Raw genomic sequence first — 11,551 nt, 5'->3', positions numbered from 1 at the left:
GTATACCTGTTATAATTCGATTAAAGAAACTAGCGATATTGCATCTTAATAATTCCCCAATACATAAATAAATCTCAATCTTGCGAATATATATTATATTCTTTAAAAGAATGAATTTTTTAGAATTTTAGAATGAATTTCGCTCTAAAGAGTGAAAGAGAGCTCTCTTAAAGATTCAAGGCGCTCCATTTTCATTCTTTAAAGTGAGATTCCACTCTATAGAATTTAGAAAGTATCGTCGCAATTTTTTAAATTAGAGTGTACAGTTTCTTACTGTTAAATTTTTAAGTTTGTTAAATGTTACCTGTTCAGAAAGTATCTCTCCGATGTAACAAAATATAAAAATATTAAAAGTAATTGAAGATAATACCATCGAATGTGACAAGATACTTTGGTGGTTGCCATCAATAAAATCCTAAAAGAGACATTAAGTCTGACGTATAGTCAAGCGATAAAAATACGAATAGTTGAACGAAATAATACAAAACATACGTAGGGGAAGTTCGGGTAGCTTCGATCGGCGGGTATCCCCGGACACTCAAATTTTTCAGCGAATTTCTAAAATAAAAACAAAGCATCACGTCGAAACTCGTTTTAGACCCATAGTTTCGACATGACGCTTTGTTTTTAGAAATTCGCTGAAAAATTCGAGTGTCCAGGGATACCCGCCGTCCGAGGCTACCCGAGCTTCCCCTCTATTCCGAAAGAATTTCCATACCATAATGCAATAATATCCTAAGAGACATATATGCATAGTACATCCAATTAATTCCACAAGGCATATTACATTCATAATCTTTTCTGTACGAGATACAAAACTGCAAATATAGAGATCACGATCGATCATAATTATTTTCCAGCAATTTTAATTTTATTAAGTATATGACATTTATTATATAACTTTTGCATTAAAAAATAAAATATAAATTGAAAACATATTATGAATTAAGTAACATTTGCATTAAAAAAATTTGCTGACATTAACTACTAATTGCACTATTATTTAATTGTATTGGATTAGATTTGATGATAGCGCAAATTAAAAAATATTGAAAGAGCCATACTGTTAAAGAAAATAGCTTACCTCAAGATTCTTAAATGATGATTCACGATGATTGTAAATTTTTGCCTTAGAGAAGTCCTCCTTTCCTCTTTTTTGTCGTTAATAAAATTTTCAAGCCAGGATATCATGATTTTCATTTGGCCACATGCATGCATCACGAAAACCGCTGTCAAGCCGCATGTGGCGACCGTAACACAGTTGACGACGAAGGATGAAAGGCACTGTAGAAAGAACACGAACTCGTATGCCGGACTAAAGTGCACGTTTAGGATCTTGTTGTAGAAGGGATAGGGTAACCCGCGAACTACTATACTGCTATTTTCTATATGTAGGATACTTTTGGAGAGACCTTGGACGACATTGTACGAGAACACACCGCAGTGCATGAATACAGCGCAGAAACCAGCGATGAATCGACCTAACTTTGCGCTCTTTAGCATCACTTTCTGATCCTCGAATCTCCTGATGATCAGCCAGTCCATTTTCACGTGTTCCACACAATCGTGTATATCGTTAACGTGCATCAGGAGGCAGGAATAATTTACCATCGCTATGAACCAAAAGGTGAGCGGACCGAAACTTTGTAATCTAGTCTCGTAGGACATCTGCGAATCGACGAACATACTCAAACCGTTAGGTACCATGGTGGTAATTATCAGGAAGTAGCATATAAATATCGCGAAATCGGAACGGATCTTTTCGACAAGTGAGGCGTCGGCGGAACGCGGCCATACACTAATTGCCTTGAGAATCCAACGTATTATCTGGATACTATATTCGTTGTATTTATCGACTAAGTACGGAGAGACGCTAGAATTATCTGCGAGATCATCCCCCATGATTTTCTGACGAAGGTAGCCAACTTACTGAAGCTATCTCTTCGCTGTGGCGCACGCAGTAGTAATGATCAGCGCGTGCGCAGACATTGAACAATACATGATACGACAAGTGATCCTTGCAATGTATTGTCGTGTATTATTGTGATAATGTGCAGCCGCTGCGGCAACAGGTAGAAACAGCACGTAATCGATATTTAGGTCTGAAGTTTTGCGTATACTGGACAGTTTTAAGCGCGCATTTACATCACGTCTGCAGTAAGATCAATAATTTTATTAAGGAGATTAATGATATTGTGTATATTAGAATACATATAGCAAATTTAAAGATACAAATAAAGTAAAACCAAATTTTACTTAAAAATATGACATGCAAAATATTCTCACAACAATATTGTTATTTATTTATTCAATTACACGCTATATTCATTGTTTACAATCTATTGTATGTATAAAAAGTTATTTACGTAATGACATTTACGTAATGAGGGTACGAAGTATATTTAAATAAGCTAACGCGGATTTAATTACCTGAAATAGTTATTAATGATCCTGTCACTGTGACTTTTATTATAAAAAGTATAATTTTTAATGATTATAGCTAAACAATTTTCTAATTATTTTTACAAGCTATAATTATATATGTATATATATATTATTAATTAATCATGTCTGATAATTATTGAATGTCTGATAATTATTGATATAATGCTTGTAGATAGATATGTAGAAATGTATATTGATTAAACTGAATCAAAATTAGTATAGGACGATTTTTTTTTAGTTTAGTCCGCTCTATCTACCCACAAGTATTGTTTCAATAATTATCAGACACTATACTGTTAAAAATAAAATGTTAATTTTAAATTAAACACGTTTAGTGGACTTTCTGAGACATGCAAAAATATTACAATTAAATTTTGTACAAAAAGAAATGTTAATTTTAACATTTTTGCATGTCTCAGAAAGTTGACTATATGCCTTTAAAATTAACATTTTATTTTTAATAATGTACATATAAAATTCGCGTATCTAAAATACTATGTATTTCTGTAAGCTACACGTCTATAATTTGAAAAATACATTTTGTATACTTACATTACCGAATGTTGAAAGAGAAAGCTCAATCATCTTTCCAGCAGTGATTTTGACTACAATGCTGGATCTTAAAATGATCAAAACGAGATCGAGGGCTGTATTTCCGGGTAACAAATACCAATTTGTCATGTAGGCAATTTCACCAACTTGACCACACTGTTATAAATCGGACAATACGCTCGTGGCAATATCGCGTTTTGATAAAACTCACACAGGAAATTAATTATTAATATATCGTTTAATTTCTTATTGATCGCAAATTATGCATAAAATTACGGATATTTTCAACAGGCATTGTTACCTGCTCTGAAAGAATCTCTCCGATGTAACAAAATATAAAGATGTTGAAAGTAACCGAGATCAATATTATACCATATGCCACTATACCTTCTTTTTCGTTTTGGTTCCAATCCTAAAAAAGATTTTCTAATTCGTTCGAATAATCAATGATCAGCAAACAAATTTCACAATACGCGTACCAATATACAATAATAACCCAACAGACACATGTGCAGCGTGCACCCTCCTACTTCCACAAGACAAACTACATTCGTAATTTTCTCTATATGAGATACGAAGCTAGAAATACATATTTAGGAATAATATATGTATATATGTATAATATACCAAATAACGTCCATTTCTTATGCATACATAGATTAATGTTATCTTAGATATCTCAACGTATATTTATTCAGTAATAGATCAATGTCTCATTCACACAACATTTAACACAGAATTAAAATGAAGACAAAAAAAAATATTTGTTATCTATCATATATAGAAAATTTATCATTTTTACCTGAGTACTTTTAAATGATGCTCAACGATGATGGCGAATTTTTGCTGCGAAGAGTCTGTCTTTTCGTTTCTTTCATCGATTAAATTATCCAGCAAGAACATCAGAATTTTTAACTGACCGCAGGCGTGCAGCACGAAGACGGAGGTGAGGCAACAAGCGCTTACTGTTACAGAATTCACAACGAACGTGGATAAACACTGTATTGTAAACACTATCTCGTACATTGGACTCGTCGTAGTGTCCAGAATCTTATTATAGAAAGCAAAAGGCAGCGAACGTTCCGATGTGTTATCGCCCTCGACAACGGACTCGCTTAACGTCATTCCTCGGAAAATACTGTACGAGAATACGCCGCTGTGTATAAATACCGCGGAAAATATCGCGATGAAACGACCGATCCTGGCATTTCTCAGCATCACTTCCTGTTCTTCGAACTTCGTTACGGCCCGCCAATCTGTTTCGATATGTTTGATACATTGACGTATGTCGCCGACGTGCACTAGCAACGAGGTATACTTGAGACTCGCCAGCATCCAGTTGCTGAGCGGTCCAAAATCACGTATTTTCATCTCCACATCCTTAGTCTCGTCCAGGAATATAGCCAATGCGCAAGGCACTAATGTGCTGACGATTAAAAAAATGCATACTATCAGTAACACCACTGATGAGATCTTCTCCGTGATCGATGAATCCATCACTGGCCAAACACTTATCGGCTTTAGCAGCCAACGAATTGGCTGTATACTGTAGTCTATATTCTCTATGTAATTAAATATGATCGGCGAGTTCTGTGGAAGCTTCTTCATGTTCGCTTCTCGAGCGTACAGACACGATTGAGTACTTGAGTAGTATCATCGCGCGGAAGAGACTCGAAACGCACACGGGGTAATAGTCAGAAAGTAACGCGTGCGCGGTGTACTAACTATACTTTTGTTTAATACACACATCTCTTGAGTAATCGATATTTGCAATGATAGCAAAAGTAAATTGAAGTGGTAGTGAATTCATTGCCAGATAGACGGTGAGAATAGCAGATTGTTGGGTTATATCGTCACGCAATTCGTTCATCTTTTTTATTATTGTATTGAAATAACTTTGTTGTAAATTATCTCTATTTTTACTTAAAAAAGCGGACGTAAGAACTTATCTGTTTGTGATAATTCTATCTTTGTTCTCCATCTATTCCGTTTGTCTATCTTATCCGTTCAAAATAAAGGAAGTTTGAATAACGTGATATGTGCGCTTATATTGATTTGTTCTAAAGGAAAAGCGTAAAACTTTTCTCTAATCGATACACAAATGAAACTTGTTCCCAAATTAAATGATCAATTGTGTTATAATACAGTACAATGTGCTTGTGAAATGATTGCTTACAAATGTGCATTTAACAATGGGAATCAAATTAAGTTATATAGGTACACGGTTCAAAATTTCTTGAAATTTAATATACTTTTAATTTACACAATTTGAACTTAATTTCATGACATTACATTAAATTTAATGTATTTATAACTGAAAAGTATATTTGTGTACATGTATATGAAATTTAATGTATTTTTTATAAATTTCATAATTGTAACAGACGTTTACTATCGTTAATCTTGAATCCATGTAAGTTTTATTAAATTCGATTTACCATAACTTTGATTTAGCTATATTAACTTTCTTTTTACTCGATTATTTTAGTGAAATATCTCTAACATATGTATAATTATATGTACGGTTTGTTTTATTCAGCAAAATACAACAGACGATTTAGAAAATTTCAAACATTGACAATAGAGAGATCTGACGATTCGAATATTACTTAAATTTTCAATATTATGGATTTCTATCATCATATTCAATTTCACTGAAGAGGACCCAATACCGGAGTTGAAACGTTCGTCTGTATCTAATTATAATACATATTCATACTCACGGATAACTTGTGTTGGCTCACATTGGCTTTTTCTTCTTGTACCATCATATTTATGATAAAATATAATCATAAAATCATTAATATCATTAATGATATAAATTACAATTTACAATTGCACTCTAATTTTAGAAAATACAAATTCATTGCTAACTTTCTTGTGAAATAAATAAATATTTTAAATTTTAATTCCGTAATTTCAAGAACTTTTTTAAAAATAATTTTAACATATTATAATTATGAAAAAAAGCTAAGAAGAAAAGTTATAATCTACTGCTATTATACAGGGTGTTTCCAAATTAAATCGCAAAACTTCGGGAGCGTGTAGAGGAGTAAAAAACTAAGAAAAAAAGTCCTATAGACATATGCTCGTTTTTGCTCCGTTTCAGAGAAATCGAAAAAAAATGTTTATATTTCTTGCCATATCTAGCACCGACATATTTGATTACATTTTCCACTTTCTGTTATGAATTTGTCAGTCGCTCTTTGAAAGCCTTTAATAGTAGATGAATTTTGTCTTTTGCAATATGCCGCGTACGTATTCTAATAGTGAATATGCTGATATGGTTTTTGTATACGGTTTCTGCAACGGTAATGCTTTAAAGGCCTGGCTGCTACAAGAGCCGTGTTTGACAGATGCAATGCTTGTATTGCTGCAAGAGGTGCACATTTCGAACAAAATCTTCATTAAAAAGTTTATAAATAAAATAATTAAAATAATAAATTAAATATATTTTTTTCTTTTTTCGTGATTTCCTGCGAAACAAAGCAAAAAGGAGCATATGTCTATAGGACTTTTTTTCTTAGTTTTTTACTCCTCTACACGCTCCCGAAGTTTTGCCATTTAATTTGGAAACACCCTGTACATATGTATAATATATAGTACATGTAAAATTTATTACGTTAGTATATTATATATAAAAATGCTGCAATATTTATTATTTAAACTTTATACATATTGCTTTCCATGCGTATATACCGAATATGTAATACCGAAACATAACTATATAACGAAATGTTCTTTTTGTAAAATAAGTTAGTAAATGTTACTACACAGTTTTCATAATTTAGGAGAGAGAATCATTTTAATACGTCCGATTGTAAGCTGCAATTGTCATGCTTATTCACTTCAACGTTTCCTACCAATCTCTATGTTCAGTATAATTACTTTATAAAAGCACGCAATGCGCTGTCACGAATGTTGTATTGTGCAAAGTTGAATGTGAAGTAGAACCTGAGCAAACCTTCGAAAAAGTTTGAACAACCTGATATTACGACTGTTTTCAAAGGGTTACATGTCCGATCAATAATTGTTTGTCGCGAATTTACAGTACCTACTAGTTATGGAAAGAGAATATCGCGTGTCATGAGTCGCGAGATAAACTCGTAGAAATGAATGTGATGTAACTACCAATTATGTTCTTCTATATTCGATTATATGCAGTTATACCTCTCATACTGCAAAAAAGGACAAATATATAATTTCGATAAAAATGGAAATTAGTACTTTTAAATATTGAAATTATAATAATAAGCATGAACAAATAATAAAAAATTATATAGTATATGTATTTGTCACGACAATCTCAATTTTTACATAATCATTCATTTTATTTATGAAATCTTACTTTCAAGATATTAATTTATTCTATAAAATACATATCTTGTATATTTTTTAACCATGTATCACATTATTACATAGCTATTGTTCGGAAGAAAATTTAAATATACAGAAGATTTAATTACCTGAAAAAAAGCGTTGCTTCTACACAATGCAATAACAAAAATTTGAAATTTTAAGTCGTACACATCCATATAATTGAATGTGTGAATGTTTTAAACATAACACATAGTTCAATTCAGTTCAATTCTTATAAGAAGATTATTATTCAGAATTAATAAAGTAGAATATGTAATTTACTAATTATTTAATAAATCAGTGTGCTGGGATTTACTTGCACTTTTCGGCCGATTTTCAGCTTGGTTCCTCTTATTTCACCAACCCGCGCGCAGCCTAAATGCCAACCGGCACTTACATCACCAAAAAGTTTCGATGTACAGTAGGGTTCTAAATTGTACGCAAAAAAACTTCGAACTTTATTCATCGTCATATTGTCGAGGTTTAGTACTGCAGATTCTGTAAGAACTTTAAATAGAACAATTTAAAAATATAGTTCAAGTTTTCATAACATCATGAAAAAATTGTAAAATATTATATAGTATGTGTCATTGAAGGTATATTAATGATTCATACTGTCAATTTTGATATAATCATCGATGTTCTTTATTAACTTGCCTTCGGCTACGCGCGTATAAGATGTCCTATATAGTACATGTATAGGACATCTATCCTCTTTGGAGTTTTCCTGTTTTACACATCACATAATTACTTGTGTAATTACATATATTTGATTATGTTTCCTGTCGTTATGTTTCCTCCAAACAGAGAGGGGAGGAGAGAGAGAGAGAGAGAGAAAGAGAGAGAGAGAGAGAGAGAGAGAGAGAGAGGAAGAGGGGAGAGAGAAAGAGAGACTTGTATGTACACTGAATAACATGAATATTTTGCTTTAACAATATATTGTAAGAATATAAGCCCAAAGTTAGAATTTTAACAGAGATTTATGCTCGCTCGCGGGAAGTAAAATAATAATAAACGATTCCTGAAAATCTCAATATATTAATATTTTTGAGATCAGTGATTTCTAATTTCAGTGCAAAGGGTTAAATATTATTTTTAGGCTATACCAATACTTTCTATATAAAATATATAATTCATATATTATTTAATTTATATTTCATATAATCACTTTTACATAGTCATTGTTCGCAAAAAATTGCAATATACAACCGATGTTCTAATTACCTGGAACAACAACATACTTATTTTTTTAAAAACCAAAAATGATATATCACATTCCATAAGTTACAAATTTAGGTATATAGATTTATTAAAATTTGAAAGTCTTAAATTATATAAACGAATATAAAATTGTATGTATGAATGTTTTGTACATAATTTGATTGAAGTTCAGTTCTTATAAGTTCATTATCATTTGAAAATCAAAAAGTACAAGAAAGATACAATTTATTAATTTTTTATTAATAAAACGAAGGAATACCTGCATTACTTACATCACCAAAAGTAGCAATGGATAAATGGAAAATTTTTCCCGCTGTGATCTTAACTACGTTATTCGATCGGGCAATAATCAGAATGAGACCACGTGCAGTTGTGTGATGTAGGTTATACCAATCAGTCATATATGCCATTTCTCCAACAAGTTTGCACTAATTTAACATAAAATTTTATATGAGTAAGAATTTGATAATTTAGATTAATATTACATGAAAGAAAATAGAAATAATTAAATTTGTTCAAATGAGACAATTTCATTTAAAAAATTATAATTTAATAAAAAAAATTTTTTATTAAAATATGTAGGAACTATTACGTTCTCCTCTTTTCTTAAAATATTGACTACATTCTTGAGAAAATATTAAAACGAGATTTTTTTGTTTCAGTATATTTTAAATCTCGATGTAATACCTGTTCTGTGACAATTTCTCCGATGTAGCAGTATATAAAAATATTGAAACTCATTGATAAATACGAAAAAAGGTAAGATGTTATTTTTGCTGTATCAAGTGCTTCCCAAATCTACGCAAAAGAAAATTTGTACTAAATTCAACATATTTTAGGTGCCCAACGATACACTCAAATTTTTATATAAATGTAACACAGATGTGTGAGAAAGTAATGCAAATATTATGTAAAAAATGGAGACAAAAATACATCGATACCATTTTAAAACAAATTGTGAAGATATATTTCTTGAATAATATTAACATTCATAATATGTTGCATTAACGCATAATTTTATTTATCTTAGAATTGACGTTTTCAAGCTATGTTATGTTTATGTTATATGTTAACCTATTCATGAATTGTGTTTCTTTAATACTAATAATTGTTGAGTCCATTTAATACAAAATATTTACTCAACATAATGCCATTTATGTTAAATTAACACATGAGTATGTAAAAAATTCAACACAATAGTTTGTCAACGTCCGATTTTAATACAAATACAAAATGTTTTTTTACTATGTAAAATTTAAAATACGAGCTTCTTTTTATTATGCAATTTATCATTTTTAGTACACATTTTGTAACAGAGTAACGATGTTTAACTCTCCGTAAATAAGTGACATTTATTTGTGTAAAATAAAATTTGCATTTTCTCACATCTATTGCGTACCGTAACAGTGTAATATCCAAGCAAGCACAGTGCTATCGTGCATCCCGTTAATTCCACAAAAGCGGCTTTATGCATAATACTTTCCAATTGTGATATAAAACTGAAACGTATAAATATAACACAGTTCAATTTTTTTATAAATAAGTCATCGATATAATAAACTTATCTTTCCATGAATATAATTGACAACAAACTCCCTTTTAGTAATCCATAAGAAAAAGAAAATAAATTTATCCTAATTTTAATGCAAACCTCTATTTTTAAATAATTAATTATTAATTTAACTGATAATTTAAAAGTTTTTATAGAGCATTAGAAGATATCTATTTTTTTTTTCCTAGTGTCTGCTTGTGAAATACCTCAAAATTCTTAAATGATGTTCTACGATAGCAGTCAGTTTTTGTCGAGCTTTATTATTTTCTGTCGCCTGATTTTCAACTAGTTCATGCAGCCACATGTACAGTACATTCAACTGACCACAAGCATGTATCGCGAAGGCAGCAGCCAAACTGCAGCCACCGGCAGTACAGAAACTTATTATTAATATTATCACGTTTTGCAGAACTATGGCGACTTCATTTAGAGGGGTAAATCTTGTATCGATGATTTTGCTGTAAATCGGACACGTCGTCAGATGCGTTGTAAAAGTTTCGTTGCCGATGGTGATGGTAGCAGTTCTCATCGATTGCCCTAAGCCGAACAGTAGACAACCGCCCTGCATCATTATTCCACAGATTATAGTAACGAAACGGCCGAACTTGGCATGTTGCAGCATCACTTCACGTTCGTCGATCCTTTGCACGAGACTCCAGTCTTTCTCCATATGTCGTATTAGTTTGTGAATATCATCGCTGCGCTTTAGCAACACCCAGTAATGCATCGAGCTCATAAATCTGTTCAGCAGTGGTCCTATGGTACTCAGTTTTTGCTGGACATTCTCTGTTTCAAGTAACACATACAAGATACACGTTACTGTAGGAACTGCTATTATGCTTGTACAAATGAAAATTTGTAGTAATATCATGATTTTGCACCCTGGACTCGGATCATTTATTTCTGGCCACGCCCCGATTGGCTTGAGAAACCATTGATTAAATTGTAAACAGTAATCGATATGTTTTTGCGGTGTTTCTCTTTCTGGCGCATGTTTGGAATTTGACATGATCACTGCACGTGAGCACACAGTATACTGCCAAGGATGGACAACTCATTGTACCGTAGTATAAAGAAGCGCCTGCGCCAAACTTCAGAAGAGTTTAGTGATCGGTCTGACATTAAAAAGGGTTTCCACATGGACTGATATTTTCTTCGTAATGTGTATCGCGTAACCAATGAGCACGTTCAATTCCGTACGGAAAACGCGGAATGATTCTGATTGGTTACTCGATATTCGTTACACAAATTTCATATACAAAGTACCCTTGCTCTGAGAGGGGGCGTATATTTAATCGATATATTTGCTCGTTGAGAATTTCTGCTGTTTGAAGTCTGAGTGAATATTGCGTGTTATGAACATTGTAAGGAAAGATTCGTGGAAGTGCCTTTGAAAGTGCTTTAACATACCAGACTTTTTAT

The 11,551-nt window shown here is 31.9% G+C and overlaps 3 protein-coding genes across 3 annotated transcripts; all 3 read right to left on the bottom strand.

Annotated features, from left to right (window-relative positions):
• Positions 1-577: 577 nt before the first annotated feature.
• Positions 578-1,589, bottom strand: LOC108727519 (uncharacterized). The gene is made up of 2 exons (XM_018455671.1): positions 1,085-1,589; positions 578-695 (listed from the first exon to the last, which is right to left on the bottom strand). The coding sequence occupies exons 1-2, from the start codon at positions 1,585-1,587 to the stop codon at positions 578-580; spliced, it is 621 nt and encodes a 206-aa protein (XP_018311173.1). The 5' UTR covers positions 1,588-1,589.
• A 2,206-nt stretch (positions 1,590-3,795) lies between these two features.
• Positions 3,796-4,605, bottom strand: LOC108727518 (uncharacterized). The gene has a single exon (XM_018455669.1). It carries the CDS (start codon positions 4,603-4,605, stop codon positions 3,796-3,798), a length of 810 nt encoding a protein of 269 aa, XP_018311171.1.
• A 3,921-nt stretch (positions 4,606-8,526) lies between these two features.
• LOC108727525 (odorant receptor 22c-like) lies at positions 8,527-11,139 on the bottom strand. The gene is made up of 5 exons (XM_018455678.1): positions 10,336-11,139; positions 9,977-10,076; positions 9,265-9,375; positions 8,850-9,005; positions 8,527-8,580 (listed from the first exon to the last, which is right to left on the bottom strand). Exons 1-5 carry the CDS (start codon positions 11,136-11,138, stop codon positions 8,527-8,529), a joined length of 1,224 nt encoding a protein of 407 aa, XP_018311180.1. The 5' UTR covers position 11,139.
• Between the last annotated feature and the right edge of the window lie 412 nt (positions 11,140-11,551).

Source organism: Mycetomoellerius zeteki, unplaced genomic scaffold (assembly GCF_001594055.1).
Source record: "Mycetomoellerius zeteki isolate Tzet28-1 unplaced genomic scaffold, Tzet1.0 scaffold502, whole genome shotgun sequence".
NCBI lineage: Eukaryota > Metazoa > Arthropoda > Insecta > Hymenoptera > Formicidae > Mycetomoellerius > Mycetomoellerius zeteki.
This window is presented reverse-complemented; position numbering and strand designations above follow the sequence as displayed.

Bases quoted from the DNA above. Each gene is read 5' to 3' on its own strand.
- LOC108727519 (XM_018455671.1), bottom strand. From the start codon at position 1,587: ATGCACGTTAACGATATACACGATTGTGTGGAACACGTGAAAATGGAC. The intron at 696-1,084 runs GTAAGCTATTTT...CTTTCGGAATAG, and splicing joins CATCATTTAAGAATCTTGAG to AGGGGAAGCTCGGGTAGCCT.
- LOC108727518 (XM_018455669.1), bottom strand. From the start codon at position 4,605: ATGAAGAAGCTTCCACAGAACTCGCCGATCATATTTAATTACATAGAG.
- LOC108727525 (XM_018455678.1), bottom strand. From the start codon at position 11,138: ATGTCAAATTCCAAACATGCGCCAGAAAGAGAAACACCGCAAAAACAT. The intron at 10,077-10,335 runs GTATTTCACAAG...TATACGTTTCAG, and splicing joins CATCATTTAAGAATTTTGAG to TTTTATATCACAATTGGAAA. The intron at 8,581-8,849 runs GTAAGTAATGCA...TTGTTGTTCCAG, and splicing joins CCATTGCTACTTTTGGTGAT to GTAATTAGAACATCGGTTGT.